The 24869-nt window shown below is 40.6% G+C and overlaps 1 protein-coding gene across 9 annotated transcripts in view; it reads right to left on the reverse strand.

The window, feature by feature from the left end:
• The window catches only part of nfyc (nuclear transcription factor Y, gamma), a 99352-nt gene that overhangs the window by 6366 nt on the left and 68117 nt on the right, over window positions 1-24869 (reverse strand). For 8 of the 9 annotated variants that reach the window (XM_048558288.2, XM_048558284.2, XM_048558287.2 and 5 more), the window contains 4 exons: window positions 22954-23031; window positions 13206-13358; window positions 11968-12078; window positions 9706-9777 (listed from right to left, as the gene is read on the reverse strand). In XM_048558288.2, coding sequence (XP_048414245.1) covers window positions 9706-9777; window positions 11968-12078; window positions 13206-13358; window positions 22954-23031 — 414 coding nt within the window. The remainder of the gene's footprint in view (window positions 1-9705; window positions 9778-11967; window positions 12079-13205; window positions 13359-22953; window positions 23032-24869) is intronic. The other variant, XM_059654244.1, reaches the window with a different exon arrangement.

Raw genomic sequence — 24869 nt, forward strand, 5'->3', positions numbered from 1 at the left:
GCAGTCAAGATACAAACTGCAAACTCTAACAAACAGCAAGAAAAGACAACACGGTGTGAAGCTGGGTGAACACAGCAGGCCAAGCAGCATCAGAGGAGTAGGAAAGTTTGACATTTCAGGTCGAGACCAGCTTCACACCGTGTTGTCTCAGGTTCTCCAGCATCGGCAGCTCTTACTATCTCAGCAAGAAAAGACAATCTGTTTTTAAAATGATGACTGATGTATAACACTGGGACAATTCTTCAAAACTGTCGCAGTATCTTTTTAAGCCCAGACGGTAATGATGTGGGGCAGAATTATCTTTCAAAAAAAAAGATCTTCGAAAGAGAAGAAGCTGGGTCAAACCTGCTGTTTGACAGCATGTGACAGTATCATTTAAAAAAAAATCCCTTCATGGCATGTGCGTCACTACACCAGCATTTATTGCTTATCTCTAACTGATCTTAAAACGGTGGGGAGCCATTTTCTTTAACCACAGCAATCTTTCTAGCATGGGTATACAGCCAGTACTGGAAAAACGTGAATTCCAGGAATCTGTTCTAATGAGAGTGAAGGAACAGCGATATATTGCCATGTTAGGATGGAGGGTAACTCAGGGGGGGTGGTTACACTCCCACGTATCTACTGCCCTTGACCTTTGAGATAGCTTCTTCCAAACTTGCAGATAAACTGTGAAATGTGCATCAGCGGGTGGTTGCAGTGCATTTGGTAGATGGTACACACCACTGCCTCAGTGCATAGACAAGGAAGGGAGCAAATGCTGAAGGTAGTGGACAGGGTGATCAAACAGGCTGCTTTGTCCATATTAGAGTTGAGCTTCTGGAATTTTACTTTTCTCGACTACTAGTACAGCTGCACCCACCCAAGCAAGTGGAGAGTGTTCCATCACTCTGATTTGTGTCTCGCAGAAAGCTGACAGGCTTTCAGAAGTTGAGGGGAATTTATCCACCCTTGCAGCCATAATATTAATATGGCTGCTCTAATTCAGTTTCTGGTCAATGGTAATCCTCAGGATGTTGATAGTGGGAAGTGGTGATGCCATTCAGCGTCAGGGGAGATAGTTAAGTTCTTTTTTGCAGAAGATAGTCACTGCTGATTAGTTGTTTGCCACGATTATAGTTGGCACTGGTTAGCCAAACCCTGGATACTGTCCAGATCTTGCTGCATTTAGACACTGTTTTACTAGCTGAGGAGTCATGAGTGGTACTGAGCTTTAATGATTGCATAAGAACATCCCCAACTTCTGATATTGTGATGGGGTGAGAATATCGTTGGTGAGGCAGTTGATGATGATTGGGCTAAAGACACTACTCTGAGGAACCCTTGTGGAGACATCCTGCAGCTGAGATGACTGACAATCAACAATCACAAACATCATCTTTTGTATCACTTCCAGTAAAACTCTAACCTTAGTTTCCTGCTCTCCCTCCCCATTTCAATTCCAGTTTTTCTCAGGCTTCAGTAAAATTGCTGCTATGTTGTCAATGGCAGTCACTCTCATCTCACCTTTAAATCTTGTCTATATTTGAACTAAGCTGTAATGTCAGGAGTGATTGACCCTGACAGAACCCAGACTGACCATCACTGAACAAGGTTATTGTTGAGTAACTCACTTGATAGCACTGGTGATGACCCATTCCATCACTTATGACTGACAGTGGACTGAGGGGGCAGCAATTATCTGATTGGATCTGTCTTGCTTTTTGTGGACATCTAACTGTTAACCCTGTTAGCATGCAGGCTGATGAGAATTGCTGTCATATAGCATTATGGCAGGAACCAAAAAAATGGTTTCAGTTTTGTCTAACTAAAGTGGGGAAATTGATCCAGCTCTCGATAGCATACAACTAGTGACTGCAGTAATGTGGCAAACAGCGTTCAGCAATGCTAGTATAAATACAAACATGGAACAACAGTAAGCCTCGCAGCCCTTTGAACCCACTCTGCTATTCAATAAGATCGTGGCTGATCTGATTTTAACCTCAACTCTACATTCCTGCACATCCTCAATAATCTTTCATAGCTTGCTAATCAAGAATCTACTTACTGCTCCCTTAATAATATTTAAAGATTCTGCATTGTGAGATACCAGCTGGATTATATCAGATATTATCACCAAGCACATGGACGATTTAAGCAGAGATCAAGAATGTACATTATAAGTGACCTAAAAGAGAGGAAAATCACTTGGACAACAACCGTGCATTCGTTATGATAGCATCTGAACTGGAAGAATACATTGACCTATCACAGGCTTGGAGAAGTATTCATTGCTGTTGCAAGGCAACAGAGGCCACGGATGACAAAGAACAGTCATTAGAAATAATAAACTACTCAATTGTTCCATTACTCTATTATGCAAAATGCTATCTTCAATTGAAAATATTTCACTCACAGAGCAAGGCTGAATGCAAAAGAATCGAGAGCGACGTGCTGAAGAGGTAAGAATTTTTTTTTTCAAAATAAAAATGCATGCCTGGTGTTTTTGGTTAAGTTACTGGCTGCTTATATTTTAAAATAGCCTTTCCTGTAGGAGTACCTGGGAAGTGCTTCACTTTATTACCCTTACAGTTAATAGGTGATGCATTTCTACCAGCTCTCAGCCCTTAGGAATGTAGTTTCATGGAAACAAAGCTGTTGTTTTGTAAATTATTTACCTACAACCTTGCCCCACCTCTAAACTTGTTATGCAGTCACTGAATATGATCCTGAACAATAGCCTGAGTGTTGTCCTTCTAAACTAAAGATAAGCAAAACAATCTGACACAGAAACAAGTATGTAACTGCAATTATTTGTTCTGAATTGAAAGTTAAGACGAGGAGTCAGCGCCCCATGTGTCTGACATGGCTCAGCACATAGCAATTTTACCAAAGTCAAAAGCTTGTGAGTTTAAGAATCTACACTGACATTCAGGACTGAGGAACGTGTGGTGTTTTGCAATGTCTTGAATGTTGTTGTATAATTGCAAGTCTGTTCTTGTTACAGCAGGCAACATTAAAGTTCAACAAAGTAAAAGAGAAGACAAATGACTGTAGTAATTAGGTGACACCAAGCGTGTATTTTCCAAAATCTGAAGATAATAAGAGTGAGGTAAGATGTCACAGAGTTTGAAACCGCACAACGGATGAGTTGTGTCTCAATTTAAAGTCAGTGATTTGGAAAACTGTGTCCTGCAAACCAGATGGTGATCCATTAACCCCTTGGTTACAAAGAGATCAGAGGTCAGTTTTGTGTAAAGCAACAAAGGGGGAGGTGGGCCTAAAAAGAAAAAATTCAAAACACCTGACTTCTCTCCAGCAAGCTGGCAGGAGAGATGGGTCCTAAGTTCAAATTGCTAGTTAATCTTCAATTTCATTGCAAATTCTCAATGCACTCACAAATATACCACAGAGAGACATTATGCCTAAATCATGACCTATACCTAAAGAATGCAGAGGCAATACTCTCCAACCCAACGTCATAGAATCTATTTACTGCTGGGATTGCTTGCTAACATCAATTAATGGTAAACAATAAAAAGCTTTTGCAGCCACCAAGCACCCCATCTCCACCGCAAGTGAGAGATGCTGTTTCACAACAACAAATCAAACATTAACAATCATTAAGTTATCAGGGAATAGTGGGGGGGAGGGGGGGACTTAATATAAATTATATTTAACTATTTAATACAACCACAATCTGACCAATAGAAAAATCTCACATTCATCATAGTCATATTTTCCTTTCCAGGTGCATACACTTCAATTTCCAAACTTGAAAACTGTTTTTTGGCAAGTTTATAGGCAATTCAGCCATGACATATCCACCCTAACAAACGTTGTGGCAAGTGGGATACCGGGTTGGAACAACAGCTGCAATGAATTTTTCTACAGTAAATAGGTTTTTTTGAGTGGTTTCCCAATGCTGATAGAATCCCCATTATTGAGACAAGCATTATCTTTTGCACCAATAATGACCAACTGCAGCCAAGTCCTGGTATACAGCTCCCTTCCTGCAACCTCTTGCCAAATACATTCCAACAAACATCTCAAAGAAAGAAAATGAGAGTACTTCGCATCAAGCAAAGAGTCTGTCAGTCTAGCATATCTGTGGTGGCTTTATGCTTCAGAAATCTAAAATGAATTTCAGTCTTGCACCTGTATCACCTTCTCTTTTGAAACTATACTTGATTTTCCTTTAAGATACAATGCTCTTCACTTCAAAAAAATTCTGTGGCACAGCATTCTATGCCCCTAAAACATCTACTCTACATTAACAACCATTCAAATCCATCTCCAGTATAGAGACGTATTTATTTATCAACTATATTTATTTGAGCAACACGAGTCACCATTGGATGAAGGGGTTCAATTCTTTAGGGAATAGAAGGTCTAAGTTATAATTTAGGCATAATGTACGACTGCTGTTGGGAATTAATTTGTGAACCTACGTTATAAATAATCCATCCTCCAATTTGCCTCTAGCAATGTAGTAGTAAATTCATTGACCTGTGATAATTACTGTAGAATTCTAACTTCTCAACATTGCAAGCTACAAATCTCAGAGTTTAATTATTTGTACAAAAACACAAGCTTATTTATTGACGGAACACATTATAGAATTGCACAATGCAAATGGCATTAGCAAATGGGTAAAGCTCAAGGACAAGTTAGCACAGCTCAATGCATCTCAGATCATGTTTTACTCAAACTGAAAAGATCCTGGGACCAAGGTTTCTGATAAGAAACATGTATTGGTGTAATAAAGAATGACTTGAAGAGCTAATTCAATCTTTCAATTTGCTAGACAGATGCAAAGGGTAGTTAAGAATAAATCATATCGGCATACAACTGGAGTCACACAAGCTGGACCAAGCAAGGACCACAGATTTTAGATCCATTTCTACATTTACTGACACGTTTTATTTGTTAAACATTGTTTCCTTCTAATTAGGATTCAAATCCAGAATTAGACTTTATGTCCTCTGAATTTGCTGAGACTGCAGTACCCTGAACTATAACTGGCTCAAACGAGAAGCTGGCAACACGTCAGTTGATGGATGAACATTTCTCTCAGGATCCAATAAGGAAAGCAGGTTTGCTGCTGCACCTCACCAAGGCAACAATCCCTTTAAAAAGAACTAAATCCTCTGCATGTTCCAACTTGTTTGCAAATTGTATTCCATTTCCACCTAATATAACTAGCATCTGTGTTTTTACAATGGTTATGATTCTGAAGGGGCTCAGTAGGGTAGTCTAGTGTTGTTAAAACTTTTCCCAAGCCTGACCCCATTTGACAACTTCAGATTTCATGAGAACTTAGAATGAACACTTGGAGAGGTATGCGTGTGCGAGCGAGAGCGTACAGAGATGGTGGTGGAGCAAGTATATTGAGCTGGGGGACACTTCAATTTTGCGTGATGGGAGCAAAGGATCATAAAATCCCTTACAGTATGGAAGCAGACAGTTTGGCCCATCGAGTTGAGAAGGAGTTGATTTGATGGAAGGGAAGGGTTTTTTCATAACAATTAATATCCATGCACTCGCAAATTTCAGATGCAGCAGCAATCAGGCACCAGACAGCATTCCATCAGGGTATTCCCACGAACAAAAATTGAGTATTTAAAAGGGGGTTGCATTGTTATCAGAAACCAGTTCAAGCTTCAGCCATTGCTGGCTTGGACCTTGTAACTGCACAAGTGGTCACAGCAATTGTTTGGGAAGCACTAGAGTAGATGCTGAGAATCTGCCTCTGCTGGTCAGGGTATCTAATGTTTGGGAACAGTCTCAGAACAAGGCATTGATTATGTAAGACTGAGATAGAATCGGTTTCCCTGCTGCTTGACTTCTTGGTCCAACAAATCTATGCTGAGCATAATCCCAAACTAAACTAGTTCCACCTGCCTGCTCTTGGCTCATATCTTTCCAAACTTTTCCTATTCTTTTCGACGTTCTAATTGTACCAACATCCATCACTTGTTCAGGAAGTTTATTCCACACATGAACCACCCTATGGAAAATATTTCTCATGTCTTTTTTAAAATCGCTCTCCTCTCACCTTAAAAATGTGCCCCATAGTTGTGAAATCCACCATCCTAGCCAAAAGACATCTATCATTAACTCTATCTATACCTCTCATTATTTTATAAATTTCTGTCAGGTCGTCTACAAACCTCCCACACTCCAGTGAAAGAAGTCCCAGCCTATCCAGCCTCTCTTTATAACTTAAACCTTCCATACCCAGTAACACCCTGGAAATCTTTTCTGAACCTTCTCCAGCTTAATAGTATCCTTCCTATAACTGGATGACCAGAACTGAACAGTATTCCAAAATAAACCTCATCAATGCCCTGTCCAACCTCAACACGACTTCACACCTCCTAACTCAAAGAACTGAGCAATAAAGGCAAGCGTATCAAATATCTGTTTAATTACCATGTCTATGTGACGTAAGCATCAAAGAATTATGTACCTGTACTCCTCAGTCACTCTGTTTAACAGCACTAGCCAAAGCCCTACCATTAACTGTATTAGCCTGTTTGTTGTACTAATTACCTCACATTTATCCAGATTGAACTCCCATCTGTCATTTTTCAGCTCATTGACCCATTTGATCAAAATCCCTTTATAAATCTTAGAAAACCTTCATGTCCAACATGCCACAATTTTGGTGTAATCTGTAAACATACTAACCGTGCCTTCTATATTCTCATCCAAATCATTTATATAAATGACAAACAAGAGAGGATCCAGAACCGATCCCTGTAGGACACTGCTGGTCACAGGCCTCCAGTGAGCAACTCTCCCAACATTCCTCAGTTTCCTGCCGTTAAGCCAATTATGTGTCCAATTGGCAAGCTCACCCTGAATCCCATGTGACCTAACTTTACTGATTAGTTTACCATGTGGAACCTTGTCAAAGACTTTAGTAAAGTGTCTACTGCTCTGCCATCAATCTTTTTGGCAACTTCCTCAAAAAACTCAAATCAAATTTGAGAGACACGAGTTTCTTCACACAAAACCATGCTGACTATCCCTTATCAACTTCTGCCTCTTTAGATGTTCATAAATCCTTTTATAATCACCTCCAACAATTTACCCATAACTGAAGTCAGACTCACATCTATAGTTCCCTGGTTTCTCCTTACAACTTTTCTTAAACAAAAGGTACAACATTAGCCACCCACCAATAGTTATATATGATGCAAATATTTCTGCAAGGGGGCTTGTAATTTCGTCCCTACTTCCCACAATGTTCTGGGATACATTAGATCAAGTCCCGGAGATTTAGGCGCCTTTACATTCCTCAAGACCTTCCAAACTTCCTCTTCTGTAATACAAGCTGTTTTTTAAATATCAAAGTTTATTTCTCTGCATTCTCTACACTCCATTTCTTTCTCCACAATAAAAACCTACACTCTCTATATTGACTATGAGATTCAATTTACCCAAATTGTCTATATCTAAAACAAGATGCTCTTCTATTCTTGACTAGAACCTTCAATATCTTTATTCATCCATTGTTCCTTAATCTTACCAGCCTTACCCTTCACTCCAACAGGAACATAATACCTCTGATCATCACACTCTTGAATGCCTCCCACTCTTCAGGCATCCTCTTACTTGTGAACAGTCAAGTCCAATCAATCTTTGAAGGTTCTTGTCTCAAAGCATTAAAATTTGCTTTACACCAATTAAAAACTTCAACTTTTATGGAAGCTTATCCTTTTTCAAAATTATTTTGACACTAATAGGATTATGATTACTAGACCCAAAGTGTTTCCCCACTTTTACTTCAGTCACCTGCTTTGCCTCATTGCCCAAAAGAAGGTCTAGTTTTGCTCCAAATCTAGAAGGAGCATCCATATATCTAAAGAAAATTTTCTTGAACACATTTGACAAATTCTTCACCATCCAAACCTTTAACACTATGGTAGACTCAGTCAACGTTTGAGATCTCCCTACATATTTGTTTCACAATTTCCCTCTTACTATTGGGGATGGGGGCAGCTAACGTAAAATCCCATCAAAGTGATCTTTTCTTCTTTATTATAATCTCTATCCAAACATTTTCACTGGACAGTTTATTCAGACTATATTCCCTAGTAAAAGCAGTAACGTGTTCCTTAATCAAACTCCCCCCGCCCCCATCCCACCAACACACACAAATTTCTTGCCTCCTTTTGTATGCTTCCTGTAGCATCTAAAACATTGAGCTGCCATTCTCGTCCATCTCTCAGTCAAGTTTCTGTAATAGCTATGATGTCCCAATCCCATGTTCATAAACATGCTCCGAGTTCATCAGCCTTACCTGTAAGATCCCTTGCATTGAAATAAATGCAATTTAGCTTTTCAGAGTTAGTACATACTCTGACTCTCTCGTGTTTCTTTTCTAATAAAGGTGCTCTCCTCACACTCACAAACTTTCCTCATCAATCCTTCTGTTTACACTGCTACTTAGTGGAAGTGGAGGAATTCTACCTGTATAAAGTCTCCCTTATGGAATGGATAAATCTCCCTACTAAGATAGTGGTCTCTTTCCAGTTTATGTTAGACCCATCCTTATTTAACAGGTCTTTTCTATCCCAAAAGACATTCCAATTGTCCAAAAACTTGAATCACTGGATAAACCAGCTCTTCAGCCATTGATTTTTCTCCTTTAACCTTTCATTCCTTCCCTCATTTGAGTTTGGCATTGGGATTAAACCAGAAATTACTACTTTTAAGGTTCTGTTTTTTAATCTTCTACTTAACCTCTTAAAAATTCACTTTGTGCTGCTTTAATCTTTTCCATAAAAATGTCATTCCTACCAATCTGCACAATAACTTCTGGGTTCTCAATCTCACCTTTAACAATATACTTAAAACGTTTAGAGACATCCTTAATCCTAGCACCAAGAAAACAACAAATCATTCTAAATTTATGCACACTGCCACAGAATCTCCTGTCTCTGCCCCTTAACAAAAATTCTATTAAATCTTGTCAAACACTGCCTAACAAAAGAATCATTCCCAGTTTGAATTAATGACTGCCCCTTCCATTTTCCTCAGAGAGATTATCCCCTTCTACCAAAAACTAACTTTCTGTTTGATATAGAATAGCCAGCGGAGATTTTTGAACTACCTTACCTTTCCTGACAGTCACCAATCTATCTGACTGATCCTACTATGTAATAACTTTTCTAAATATACTAGCCATCTCACTCTGTACCTCCTATATGCCCTTAATAACACTATGCCCAAAAAGAAGGATGTTTCAATAACACCTTATATATAAAAATAAATTACCTTTCATTACCTACAGAAAATAATGTTTAAATGGAAAAAAAAATTAAAATATACATGTTAAGACATTACTTCAAAGGGCTAGGAATCTTTGGAATTCTCTACCTTAGAGGGCTGCGTATGTTCCACTGCTGAACACATTTAAAGTTGAATAGACAGAACTTTGGTATCTCAGGGAATCAAGGGACACAGGTAGTGGCTGTAAAGTGGAGCTGAAATCCAAGATCTGCCACGATTATATTGACTATCAGAGCAGGCTCGATGGGTCACATGGTATCTCTTGCTCCTATTTGTTGTTTTAATGTAAGCAAGTCAAGTCAAGAATCTACCCACATTACAAAATGAACAGACAGTCTACTTCATGTTGTATGCAGCTCAGAAAACTTGCTCAAATTGCAAATAAAGAGGCAGTTCAAAAAGGATCACAAAAAGGTAACATACCTGTCCATCAGTAAATTGGCTGTACTGTTGCTGCTGCTGTTGCTGTCCCTGCTGAACTTCTGTTTGTCCTACCTAGGATACGTAGAAGAAACACTAACCAAACAGGATACGAAAACAAAACAGTAGTGCCAATTTTTCCACCATTCTATTTTTTGTTATTTTTGAGATCCCCAGATCATATATTTTTCTGCATGTTGCAATGACCTAATAGTGTACCCAGCAATTAACCCTCATGCAGCTATATACATAAGGATAGACTTTGTTATCCAGTTCTACCTCTCTGTGGGTGATGCTCAAGCAACACACATCTAATCATTAAGAAACTGACAGGCACTCGTGAGGTGACTGCTTCCTGGATGGAGAAGGCTCAAACAGTTGCTCCTTGTAGTCAACAGAATTGTGACTTTGTCTCAAAAACAGCTGCAGAAACTCAAGACTGTCTTAACAGTAGCACAGCTGCTCTATTGCTTAAACCAGGAAGATGTCTGACAACCAGGAGCACCAAACTGAACTGAACATTATTTCATGGACAGCAGACACTCATTGCAAACCGATTACATTCAGAACATCTCTGCTTCATTATTATGGCCTTGCGATGTAGAGAAGACCACACTGGGAGCACCAGATGCAGTAGACTAGGTTACAGGAGATTCAGGTGAAGCTCTGTCTCATTTGGAAGGACCGTTTAGGGCCCTGCATGGAGTTGATGGAGGGGTGGAGCAGGGGTGTCAGAGTTGTTGGTGGGGAATGTGGTGCAAACTGAGTAGTAGTGCAGGAAATGGTCCTTGTGGAAGGCACAAGGGAGTGTAAGATGTTCTGGGTGATGTTCTGGAGTTGGCAAGTGTTTGAGAATGATACGTTGAATGTGGAGGCTGGTGAGGTAGTAGGTAAGAATAAGGATAGGGTCCTGTTTGTGAGTGGTGGTTTAAAGCCGTGGAGTGGGAAATGGAAGAGGTGCGGTTGAGGGCTGTCTGGATGACAGACAGGGGAAAATAATGGTGTTTGCGAAAGGAAGGCATCAGGATACCTGTGGATGCAGTTGTCCGTTAGGTTGCCGAGTTGGTTGTTCTGTGCTGTGCAGATGTTTCGTTACCCTTCTAGGCAACATCATCAGTGCAACCTCTAACTGAAGCACTGGTGTTCTGCTTCCTTCTGGATTTATATCATCCTCTGGTGTGATGGTCTTGTCATTTCTGGTTCTGTTGTTTTATCAGTGGTCTGTATACGGGGTCTATTTCTGTGTGTTTGTTAATGGAGTCCAGTGTTGAGAACCAGACTTCCACAAATCCCTTGCATTTCTGGTGTTCACTTGTCCCAGTATGGTCACTTTGTCCCAATCGAACTGATGGCCCTTATTGTCTGTGTGTATTGAGGCAAGTGAATATTGGTCATGTCTTTTTACTATCAGCTGGTGTTTGTGTCATCAGTTTTCTCTCTGTTTGTCAAACATAATTAGTAGCATGGTATTCTGTACATACACGACAGAAAACAAGACCATCTTAGGCTCAGCATGAAGGGATGGCCCTAAGATGAGGAGGAGTTTCTTCAGCCAGAGGATGGTGACTCTTAGGAACTCACTGCCACAGAAATCAGTGGAGGCCAAGTCATCAAGTGTATTTAAGTCAAAGATAATTAGATTCTTGCTGAGAATGAGAACGAGGATGGGATTGGATGGTTGCCTTTTGGAGCAGTCTGGCAAAAGATAAACTTCTTTCATTTAAAAGACAAGCTGCAAGGGTGACCTCCTGACTTGAACCGGCAGTTTCAACAATTTCCAGGTCAGGGGAAAAAAACATGCTCTCTTGAACTTCAGCTTTTAAAGTCCCTTCCAAAGACACACAAAAGAAGAAACAGCTGGCAGTCAAAAGTGAATCACTACAGATGTTGGGGATAAGAAATAAAAGCAAAGTGCTAGTGAAATGCGCGTCTGGTGGCATTTGTGGAGAGAGAAATAGGGTTAAGGCTTTGAGTCCAATATGACAATTCTTCAGACTGACAATCAAAGCTGAACAAAGAACCTGGTCTAGAAAGTATGTGAGGATGCTTTAATTCACAAAAGACTTTCATTTATAAACCAATTGCTGAACAGTTTTTGCTGGATACACAATAATGATCATTGCAATTAAGGTTTTCCACTATGAAATATCCTGCTTACATTGAGAACCAATGAGTTGAAATGCAACAAGCACTGCTGGTTATAATTTAATTGTAAGGATCCAATTTCCCATCCCAGACTCCTTGTACCATGTAAAACATGCCTACCTGCTGTGTAGTTCCTGAGGCAAGAGTCTGGATCTGCCCCTGTACCACCTGAGTTCCAGATACAGGCTGAGCCAGCCGAATATACTGCAACTGACCTGCATTCAGTTGCACCTGATGATCACAACAAAAGGAAGGAGCCTCATTAAATGGAATTTTAAAATCAACTCACAATGTAATCTGCCATGCTTCTGAAGATATAAGCCAAGCCTGTCCACCTTTCTGCTTAAAACAATCCTGTCCTTTCAGATCCTTGCCTGGTAAATATTCTCCAAAATTTAAGAATACATTTTAATTTTTGACTTCCCACTAAATGCACAAGCATTCAAGACTTATTTGCTCATTAGCCTTTGGTCTCTGCTTTACAGTGATTTAATTTAAATTTCAAATTGACATTTTCAGAAACCAGTCAAGCGGAGAACATTCCAAATTACAGGGTCTTGGAAAAAGTACATTTGAACGCAAGGAGAAACTATGAGATTTTTATTAAGCTCATTAAATTCCAAGTTTTGCTATCATTTCCATTGGAAGGTATATTTGTGTTGTCTTTTCCTACTTGCTTGAAAAGAGTGGCTTAGGCCATAAGATACAGGAGCAGAATTAGGCTATTTGGCCCATCAATTCTCCACCATTCATGGCTGATACTTTTCTCAACCCCATTCTTCTGCTTTCTCCCCATAACCCCCTTCCTCATCAAGAGGATATTTATCACTGTCTTAAATACTCAATAACCTGGCCTCCACAGACTTTTGTAGCAATGAATTCTGAAGAGTCACCGTCCTCTGACTGAAGAAATTCCTCATCTTAGGGTCACCCCTTCACTCTGAAGCTCTGCCCTTGGTCCTAGTTTATCATACTAGTGGGAATATCATCTCCACATCCACACTGTCCCTCAGTATTCACAAAGTTTCAATAATATCGCGTTCTTCTAAACACCATCGAACACAGACCCAGAGACCTCAACTGCTCATCATATGACAAACCATTCAAATCCAGGTTAAACCATGTAAACCTCCTATGGAACCCCTCCAGAACAGAAAAGGGCAACATTCAGACTGCAGGTCCATGAGGGTACGGTGCTCGCAATACACTGGGAAATAGAAGAGCACTTCATGATCATTCTTTCCATTTGCATGGGCTGTGTATGTGACTTGCTGCCAGCAGTTCATATTTAAGAAAATCAAACTGTCCCAGAGATCAGTTTATTTTACCATATTAAAAGAGTATTATTTTGCGCATACCGGTATTTGTTGTATCTCGCCGGTGTTGGTGATAATCTGCTGCATGACCTGCATGGTCTGCCCCGAATTGGACTGAGTCTGCTGTGTTTGATTCTGTGCTGGAACAATCTGTACCTGTTGTCCATCTCCAACCTGCATTGTCACTGGGGCAGTCTGCAACAAGACAGTATGAAAACAATCACCTTAACATCGTGAAACTCAAATCTAGAAAGAAGTACAGGCAAGCATCGTAATGACAATTAAGGGAGAAATTAATGGCCTAGCTTACGTTCCGCTGTAGTTATTTTAATCAGCCTGTTTCAAAATGTTATGACACACCTCTGGAGCAGATGGAACTTGAACACAGCTATTCTGGCCCAGAGTTGGAACACTACCACTGTGCCACAAGAGCCCTCAGGTTCTGCTTTTTCCATGGGCATCTTAGTGCTGTTATTATTCTAAATCAATCAAAATTATTAATCATTTGTGCAAGTCTAGGTTAAGGGAAGTCTGCACAGGTTTCTTAAAGGCAATTTGTGTTTAGCTGACTTGGAGTTTTGAGGAGGAAACTGAAGGTTGATGAAGGCAATGCTGTTGATATGATTACAGTCTTTAAAATGATGTTTGAGAAAATAATAGACTTGTGAGCAAAAGAACTCTCAGAACAAAAGGGCAATGGTAAATTTTATACAAAGTTAGCACAATGAATGGAAACAGTCTTGGTGGATGGTCCTTTTCCAGATAGGAGTTTTAATAGGATTTGTAAGGGGCCAGTGTTAGGACCCCTACTCTTCATGATCTGTATCAATTATCTGGATCATTGCAAAATAGACAAAAGTTGGACGTATTGTGAATTGGGAAGAGGATAGTGCAGCATTTTAAAAGGGCACAGACAGGTCAGTGAACAGGTGCCAGATGAAATTTCGTGCGGAGAATGATGAAGTAATTCATTTGGTATATAAAAAAATACAGAGTAGTAACATACACTAAAGGGACACAGAAGCACTGGAACCCGGAGGTATATGTCTCAACTCACTGAGGTGGCAGGGAGGTTGACAGATCAGTTAAAACAGCATACAACAGCCTGGATTTGTTTAATAAGGAATAAACACACACAACTGCAGATGCTGGAATTTTGGACCAAAGTGAGACAATGCTGGAGAAATAGCAAGTCTGGCAACATCTGTAGAGAGAAAGACAAAATTAACTTTTCAAGTCCAGTGGCCCTTTGTTTGAACACCAGTTCTGACACAAACTCTTTGTGATGAGTATGGAAATTCAATATCATACATTTCTCTCCACAGATGCTGCCAGACGTGCTGTATTTTTCCAGCACTTTCTGATTTTGCTTAATAAGGGTACAGTGAGAGAAGCAAAAAAATTATGTCAATTTTATACAGAATACAATGCTGCAGAAAAGAATCATCTTTTCAAAGTTGTATTGCACTCTTCAGGACAGAATCACAAGGATTCCAAATTTCAAAAAGAAATAGGATGTTGATTTATTGGCAAATTGGTCCTGATTGGTTGAGACTTTCATTTGCCAACAAATTTGCACTCTGTTTCTCATATAGCATTGAGTCATCGTGATATACAGCATGAAACAGGCCCTTTGGTCCAATTTGTCCATGCCAAGCAGATATCCTAAATAAATCTAGTCCCATTTGCCAGCATTTGGCCCATATCCCTCTAAACGCTCCCTATTCATATAGTCATCCAGATGTTTTTTAAATGTTGTAATTGTACCAGCCTCCACCACTTCCGCTGGCATTCCATACATGCACCACCATCTGCATCAAAAAGCTGCCCTTTGGATCCCTTTTAAATCTTTCCCCTCTCATCATAAATCTATGCCCTCTAGTTTTGGATTCACCCCACCATAGAGAAAAGACCTTGTTGATTTACTCTATCCATGCCCCTTACGATTTTATAAACTCTACATGGTCACCCTCAGCCTCCGATTCTCAAGAGAAAATGGCCGCAGTCTATTCAGCCTCTCCCAATAGCTCAAACCCTCCAACCCTGGCAAGATACTTGTAAATCCTTTCTGAACCTTTTCAATTTCACTACATCTGTCCTATAGCAGGGAGACCCAAATTGCACACAATATTCCAATAGTGGCTTAACCAATGTCCTGTACAGTCGCAACATGACCTTCCAACTCCTACATTCAATGCACTGACCAATAAAGGCAAGGAAACTAAACGCCTTCTCCACTGTCCTATCTACCCATGACTTTACTTTCAAGGAATAATGAACCTGCACTCTAAGGTCTCTTTGTTCAGCAACACTCCCTTCGACCTTACCATTAAGTGTATAAGTCCTGCTCTGATATGCCTTTCCAAAACACAGCACCTCACATTTATCTAAACTGAACTCCTCAGCCCATTAACCAATCTGATCAAGATTGTGTTGTACTCTCAGGTAACCTTTTTCCCTGACCACTACACTTCCAATTTTGGTATCATCTGCAAACTTATTAACCATACCTCCTATGTTCACACCCAAATCATTTATATAAATGACAAAAAAACATAGACCAGCATCAATCCTTGTGGCACACCTCTAGTCACAGGTCTCTAACCTGAAAAGCAACCCTCCACCACCAACCTCTGTGTTCTACCTTTGAGCCAGATACCTTTGAGCCAGTTCTGTATCCAAATAGCTACTTCTCCCTGTATTCCATGTGATCTAACCTTGTGAACCAATCAACCACGCAGACCCTTGGCTGACTGAGGTCCATTTAAATCACGTCCACCGTGCTACCCTCAACAACCCTCTTCCTTACTTCTTCAAAAAACATCAGTGCTTTAGAACATAGAACATAGAACAGTACAGCACAGAACAGGCCCTTCAGCCCACGATGTTGTGCCGACCATTGATCCTCATGTATGCATCCTCAAATTTCTGTGACCATATGCATGTCCAGCAGTCTCTTAAATGACCCCAATGACCTTGCTTCCACAACTGCTGCTGGCAACGCATTCCAAGCTCTCAACTCTCTGTGTAAAGAACCCGCCTCTGACATCCCCTCTATACTTTCCTCCAACCAGCTTAAAACTATGACCCCTCGTGCTAGCCATTTCTGCCCTGGGAAATAGTCTCTGGCTATCAACTCTATCTATGCCTCTCATTATCTTGTATACCTCAATTAGGTCCCCTCTCCTCCTCCTTTTCTCCAATGAAAGGAGACCGAGCTCAGTCAACCTCTCTTCATAAGATAAGCCCTCCAGTCCAGGCAGCATCCTGGTAAACCTCCTCCGAACCGTCTCCAAAGCATCCACATCTTTCCTATAATAGGGCGACCAGAACTGGACGCAGTATGCCAAGTGCGGCCTAACCAAAGTTTTATAGAGCTGCAACAAGATCTCACGACTCTTAAACTCAAACCCCCTGTTAATGAAAGCCAAAACACCACATGCTTTCTTAACAACCCTATCCACTTGGGTGGCCATTTTAAGGGATCTATGTATCTGCACACCAAGATCCCTCTGTTCCTCCACACTGCCAAGAATCCTATCCTTAATCCTGTACTCAGCTTTCAAATTCGACCTTCCAAAATGCATCACCTCGCATTTATCCAGGTCGAACTCCATCTGCCACCTCTCAGCCCATCTCTGCATCCTGTCAATGTCCCGCTGCAGCCTACAACAGCCCTCTATACTGTCAACGACCCCTCCGACCTTTGTGTCATCTGCAAACTTGCTGACCCATCCTTCAATCCCCTCATCCAAGTCATTAATAAAAATTACAAACAGTAGAGGCCCAAAGACAGAGCCCTGTGGAACCCCACTCACCACTGACTTCCAGGCAGAATATTTTCCTTCTACTACCACTCGCTGTCTTCTGTTGGCCAGCCAATTCTGTATCCAGGCAGCTAAGTTCCCCTGTATCCCATTCCTCCTCACCTTCTGAATGAGCCTACCATGGGGAACCTTATCAAATGCCTTACTGAAGTCCATATACACCACATCCACAGCTCGACCCTCATCAACTTTTCTAGTCACACCCTCAAAAAACTCGATAAGGTTTGTGAGGCATGACCTACCCCTCACAAAGCCGTGTTGACTATATTTAATCAAGCCATGCTCTTCCAGATGGTCATAAATCCTATCCCTCAGAATCCTTTCTAACACCTTGCAGACGACAGACGTGAGAGACTTACTGGTCTGTAATTGCCGGGGATTTCCCTATTTCCTTTCTTGAAGACAGGAATTACATTTGCCTCTCTCCAGTCCTCAGGTACGACTCCAGTGGAGAGCGAGGATGCAAAGATCTTGGCAAGTGGCGAAGCAATTGCATTTCTCGTTTCCCAAAGCAGCCGAGGACAAATCTGGTCCAGGCCTGGTGACTTGTCAATCTTAATGTTTGACAAAATTTTCAGCACATCAGCTTCCTCTATCTCTATCCATTCCAGCATGCACACCTGCTCTTCAAAGGTTTCATTCACTACAAACTTCGTTTCTTTCGTAAAGACAGAAGCAAAACACTCATTTAGGGCTTCCCCTACCTCCTCAGGCTCCACATACAAGTTCCCTATGCTATCCCTGATCGGCCCTACTCTTTCTTTGATCATTCTCTTATTCCTCACACAAGTGTAAAATGCCTTTGTGTTTTCCCGGATTCCTTCTGCCAAGCTTTTCTCATGCCCCCTCCTGGCTCTCCTCAGACCATTTTTGAGCTCCTTCCTTGCCTGCGTGTAATCCTCTCTGGCTGAACTTGAGCCTAGCTTCCTCCACCTTATGTAAGCTACCTTCTTCCTTTTCACAAGAAGCTCCACCGCTCTCGTCATCCAAGGTTCCTTTATCTTACCCCTTCTTGCCTGTCTCAGAGGGACATATTTACTCATCACTCGCAACAACTGTTCCTTAAACAGTCTCCACATGTCTATAGTTCCCTTACCATGGAACAATTGCTCCCTGTCCATCCTTCCTAACTCATGTATAATCGCATCATAGTTTCCACTTCCCCAATTAAATATCCTCCCATTTTGCCCAATCCTCTCCTTCTCCATAGCTATGTAGAATGTGAGGCAGTTATGGTCACTATCACCAAAATGCTCTCCCACCACAAGATCTGATACCTGCCCCGGCTCATTTCCGAGCACCAAGTCTAGAATGGCCTCTCCCCTCGTCAGCCTGTCAACGTACTGCATTAGGAAACCCTCTTGAACACACCTTACAAAAACAGCTCCATTCAAATCTTCTGCTCGAAGGAGGTTCCAATCAATATTAGGAAAGTTAAAGTCACCCATTACAACAACGCTACTGCGTCCACACTTTTCCAAAATCTGTCGACCTATGCTTTCTTCAATCTCTCTGCTGCTATTGGGGGGCCTGTAGTAAACCCCTAACGAGGTGACAACTCCCTTGCTGTTCCTAATTTCCACCCATACTGACTCAGAAGGCAGATCTTCCTCGACAATGGAAGCTTCTGTAGCAGTGATACCCTCTCTGATTAGTAGTGCTACACCCCCTCCTCTTTTTCCCCCCTCCCTATTCTTTTTAAATGTTCTAAACCCTGGAACATCCAGCAACCATTCCTGCCCATGAGAAACCCATGTCTCTGTTCTGGCCACAACATCATAGCACCAGGTACTGATCCATGCTCTAAGTTCATCACTTTTATTCCTGATACTACTTGCATTAAAGCAAACACACTTTAACCGATCCCTTGGTTCCTTCCCACTAGCTGGTCTACCTCTTGCTACTGCCTCACCTGCATCAACTCTCACCTCCGGTATACAGCTCAGGTTCCCACCCCCCTGCCATACTAACTTAAACTCTCTCTAACTACTCGAGCAAACCTTCCACCCAGGACATTGGTCCCCTTCCAGTTCAGATGCAACCCGTCCTTCTTGTACAGGTCCCACCTTCCCCAGAAGGCATCCCAATTATCTACATATCTGAAGCCCTCCCTCCTACACCAGCTGCGTAGCCACATGTTAAGCTGCGCCCGCTCCCTGTTCCTTGCCTCGCTATCTCGTGGCACCGGTAGTAAACCAGAGAACGCTACTCTGTTCGTCCTGCTCTGCAGCTTCCATCCTAACTCCCCGAAATTACTTTTTATATCCTCAATCCTATTTCTAGCTATATCATTAGTGCTTTGATAGAACTTCGGTGAAACCACACTGGCAGTACTGTATACAGTTTGTGTCTCCTTATCTCAGGAAGAAATATCTACCATGGACAGAGTGCAATAACTGTTTACCAGATTAATGCCTGGTATGGCTAAATTGTTTTGAGAAGTTGTGGAAACTGGATCTGTATTCTCTAGAAATTTGAAGGATAAGAGGTGACCTCATTGAAATGCACAAAATGAAAAAATATATTTGGATAAGATGTTTCCCTAGTTTGAGAGTTTCGAACCATGGGCCAGAGCCGCAGCATAAGGGGCAGGTCCTTTAAGACAGAGACAAAGAGGTACTTTTTCACTTGGGGGTGATGAATCTTTGGAATTCTCTGGCTCAGAAGTCTGTGAAAGTTCAAATCATTGAGCAAGTTTTCTGGAGATTAAAGATGTCAATATAACATGGGAAATTAGCAATGAGATACATGATCAGGCATTGTCATCGAGCCATACAGTACAGAAACAGACCACTCAGTCCAACTCATCCACAACAATCAGACATCTTGATCTGACCTAGTTCCATTTGCCAGCATTCAGCCCAAATCCCTCTAACCCTTCCTATTCATATACCTGTTTAAGTGTCTTTGCAATCTTCTAATTGTACCCGATTGCACTTCTTCCTCTGGCAACTTGTCCTATACATGCACCACCCTCTGCATGAAACATATCCACTGAATGCAACTTCACCAAAATCTACGATCGTAAGATGATCAAACTGAATGGTGGAACAGGCTTGACAAGTTGAACAGCCTACTCTTGTTCTACATTTCTACTGCAAGTGTCCAACTATTCTGTATAGACTCCAATCCCTCCAGAGGCCTCACCATTTATTATACTTTACGTTTAGAAAAAGGGAAACAAAGATCACAGAAGAAGTTCATCATATTGCTTACTTTGGCATGCATTCACTATAATATACATCCAGGTACAGACTGATATTGTACTTGCAATGCTGTGGACAGACAGAACCCAGCCATAACACTATGACAGCAATCAATAGTTAAAATGGCAGAATGCAACAAATGGGAACAGCTCATCATCTGGATTCCTGTGACTGCATGGTTGGTCAATTATAAAAGTTGTATTTTCTAGTCTTGTTCTTTCCACAGTTTTTTTTAAAAGAAACAACCTGACTTAGAAAGGGAAGGTTTCCTAGATAGTAATTTTGTCTATACATGAATAAGGCCAACCCATTAACTCCAAATCCCGCTTTAAATTCCCAATCCTATATGAGGTACCATCATGATGTTCTCTTCCCTTATACAAAAGTCAGAAGACCAAGTGTGAAGCTAAGTCCAAGATTTAGTTTCCTCCCACCCATCTCCTCTCCATTTCACCTTGTTGGGAACACAGTGCTTTCATGTTAACTGCTGGCAAATCCTCCATCTACTATTAAATTTTTATTTGGTAGATTGTGATTAAGTTAGAAATTGCTAGACCACAAATTGGCCATACCAGAGAAAGAACAGGTGAAAACTTCAGGTAACAGGTCCTCAAACGGAAACTAATATTGGACAGATCGTGCCAAGAATTATAATGGATCACTTTACCTGGCACTTCAACAGGCAATCTTATGAACGTTATAGTTAAGAGTTTAAGGCCCAAAATGTTCAAGTAGAAAGAAAACATCTATTTCTGTAGCTCTTATGTTATTTGTGCACAACCACAGAAAACTGTAAACTGGGGCCTCATTGCCTGTAATAAGTTCCTGAACTTTGGTGCTTTATTGGCCATAAATCAGTTAAAACATAACAGACTTCCAACCTAATCTTTAATGAGCTCTGGTTTTGTAAAGCAACCAAGCAGGTATTTATCCAAATGTGAAGTTTTCATAGAATTTACTTTGCAAAACTGTGGGGGTTTTGATGGGCTCTAAAAAGAGAGAAACTGTTTTCAGTGGTGAAAAGGTCAGTTTCCAGGGATTTAAAATCAGAGACAAAAGAACCAAAGGCAAGATAAAGGCAAATTGTTTTGCAAAGCAAGTAAATGTCTGGAATGAGCCACCTGATGTGTTGGAAACAGGTTCAATAGTAGCTTTCAAAAGTCAATTGGATAAATATCTGAAACGGAGGAAAATTGCATTTCTTTACAGGAAGAATATGCAAGTGGCATTAACTCTAAAACTCCTTCAGAAAAAGTGGCCTAGGTACAATGGAATGGAATGCCACATGATTCTAATATGGGTCAACATCTGCAGCAGTCACAAAGACCACTCAGTATATGGTGTTCTTATTTGGTTTTAAGGATACTAAGGCAAACTCCTAACTGCACAAGCTGGGAATTTTATTAAGCAATTTTATCTAAACAGATCAATTAGACATTTAACTAACTGTGTCAACTTAAATACAGGGGGATTCTCATTTGTCGGCAATATTCATTACTTACTGGATAGAAAAATTTCTCAGATAGACCAAAGATTGTAATATAATGACTTTATTTAAATGTTAGTATTTCAAATACAATGATGTGTGCATAAAATATTGAGCAGCACAAATTTAAATCATTATGCTTTAGTTTTGACAAACGTGTTTATTTTGGCATTGATGCACAAAAGTCTGTACCTTTACAAATTGTATGCTATCCTCAATTCATGGTCTCATGTGACTCCCGCACCAAAAGAAATCCTGACACCTCTCATACTCCCACTAATATATATCTCAATGCATTTTCCCAGGAGACGTGTAAACTGACTCAAAAAAAAGGGTCCTAACCTGAAACATCAGCTTTTTTGCTCTCTAATGAGGCCTAGCCTACTGTGTTCTTCCAGCTCCACATTGTGTTATCTCAGATTCCAGCATTGGCAGTTCTTACTACCTCTTAAAAGGGTTAGGGAGTCTGCTGTTAGAATTTCTCACAACTCAAGTCGATATAACAGATGTACTTTTATCAGTCCACTGATGTGCCTCAATGGCAACTCTGAATGTGCGGTTTCAACAAAACAGTCAACCCTTGAGAACGCAAACCATGTTGCATATGTACAACTCACTCTTGCAGAACAACTAGGGGAAGTAATGGCCTCGTGGCATTATTTCTGGACTATTCATCTAGAGACCCAGGTAATGTTCTGCAGGTCTGGGCTCGAATCCCACCATGGCAGATGGTAGAATCTGAATTCCAGAAAAACCTGGAAATCAGTCTAATGATAATCGCCGATTGTCTGAAACATTTCATTCACTAATGTCTTTTAGGGAAGGAAACTGCTGCTCTTACCTGGTGTGGCCGACACTGCAGACCCAGAGCAATGTGGATGTCTTTTAACTAGTGATGGATAATAAATGCTGGCCTAGCCAGCAATGCCCACATTGCATAAATGAATTTTTAAAAATCATATAAAGACAGGAAACAACCTATAACAGCACCTTGCATTTATATTGTGCCTTTAAGTGTTGCAAAACATCCAAATTAATCTCAGTTGTATTATCGGTCAAAATGTAATACATGCCACACAGGCATTAGGACAAACCTGGTCCAACAGACAAGGGGGTGAATTAAAGTTGAAGAGACAGGTGGTGAGATGCAGGGACTTAGGAAATGAATTCCAGAAATGAGGTCACATGTATTAGTATTATGTACAGAGATTGAATAAACAGGGCAAGGTAAGACAGAAAGCATACATACTTCTTTTTCATGGGGACATTACCGTAATGGATGATGCTGTAGTCTGAGACTGTGCAACCTGCACTTGCTGTAACTGTTGGACAGTAGCTCCTTGCACTACCTGTGAATGCAACATTTCAAACCATTGGTGTCTGAATCTCTCAGACTTTATTACATAGACTGCATCAGTTAACAAATATAACCAGTAATCAGTCACAGGACAACGTGATTTTCCACACACACAGGGTACTAGATTACTTACAAAGATGTACCACTCCCGTGGTGTATTGGCCACTGGGGCCTTTATTTTGGAGACATTGCTGGGCTTTATAGATTTTCATGGACAAGACAGCATGTTTTCATGAAGGAGAATGAAAAATTGTACAAAAATAATTTATATATTGAAGTTTGTTAGTAAAATATAAATTGAACTGAATTCTGTACAGTAACATTAATTAAATTTTGACCAGTTCAGTTACCACCATGCTTTTCCACATGCTCAACAAAATCTCAACAACATAATAATCCACCACAAAGACAGAGATGTTTCTAAAGTTATAGACAAAAGTACAGCCAACTGGACTTGCCCAGAGGTGAGCTCAAAGATCATGATTGCTTATCTTAGCTGCACAATGTAACAATATTATACTTTTGCCAATTAGGGTCTTGTTTGAGCCAATTTCTTTTTGTTTTCCAAATCATCAGTTGTGACAAGGATTCTATGTTTCTCTAATCCTCTGACCCTACCTGTGCTGTACATGTGCAGAACTAACAAGTACAAGCTAATGGTTGAGGTAGAAGACTATCACTAATTCTCTTCTCTAAACTGGGTTAATTTGGTTTACAGTGATACAGGATGAAACATTGGTGAGTCTTAATGAGAAGAGCCACTTATCTTTGCAAGTTTGTCATTTATTCATAGCAATAAGCACAAATTCCATTGGCTAGTTAGTCATTCAGGAAACAACGATGATACATTTGTCTCCACTGGGATCTGAAGCCAATTCTCATTTCTCAAGTACATTATCAAATTAGACGCAGCTTAATGCAATCTTCAACACTAACATGATAAGAACCATGACTTTAAAAGAAATGACAGCTACAGAATACGATGACTTGGATAGGAGGGAAAACAAATAGTAGAAAGCAAAAACGTGGGGAATAGTAGCCAAGTCAAGCTGCATTGTTATGTGAATTCAGCATCAGTACACGATGCAGCTGAAGCTACAAACCAGCTGCTGGAGATCTAGCAAATTTTGTCTCCACTAGATATGAGGTGCCAAAGTGATTGGCAGACCTTGGCTTGTACAGCATAATGCATGGCTGGTCTCCGAACCACCAGGAAATCTGCAGTTGTGAATTTTTAGGTCTAGCAAATGGCAGGTTGTAATACTTTACTTTTAATATTCTGAGTTTGAAATTTTTAAAAAATTCATTCATGGGATGAAGGCATCACTAGCTAGGCCAGCATTTACTGCCTATCCCTGACTGCTCAGAGGCAATTAAGAGCCAACCAAATTGCTGTGGATTATTAGTGACCCGGATAGTTTTTTTCCTGACAATCCACAGGATCGATGGCCTTATTAGACTCTTAATTCCAGATTTTATTAAATTCAAATTTCACCATCTGCTATGGCAGGATGTGAACCTGGCTCTCCAGAACATTACCTGGGTCTCTGGATTAATAGTCCAGTGATTATACCACTAGGTTATCACCTTCCCAGCACTGGTTACATTGAGTTCAATTTGTGGTTGACAATGGTCAGGGACAAAAAAAAAATCCTCAGGTTATGAACTATCCCTTCTTACCGCAACCATAACATGGAATTCAACAACTTGTTCCTAAACAGCAGCAAATCAAAATAACTCAAGCCCCAATAAATATTTAAAATGAGACAAGGACTCAGCTAGCATGCAGTGTTCATGAATACATGGATTGTTAAGAGTTGGATGAAACCA

This window comes from Stegostoma tigrinum, chromosome 24 (assembly GCF_030684315.1).
Source record: "Stegostoma tigrinum isolate sSteTig4 chromosome 24, sSteTig4.hap1, whole genome shotgun sequence".
Lineage (NCBI taxonomy): Eukaryota > Metazoa > Chordata > Chondrichthyes > Orectolobiformes > Stegostomatidae > Stegostoma > Stegostoma tigrinum.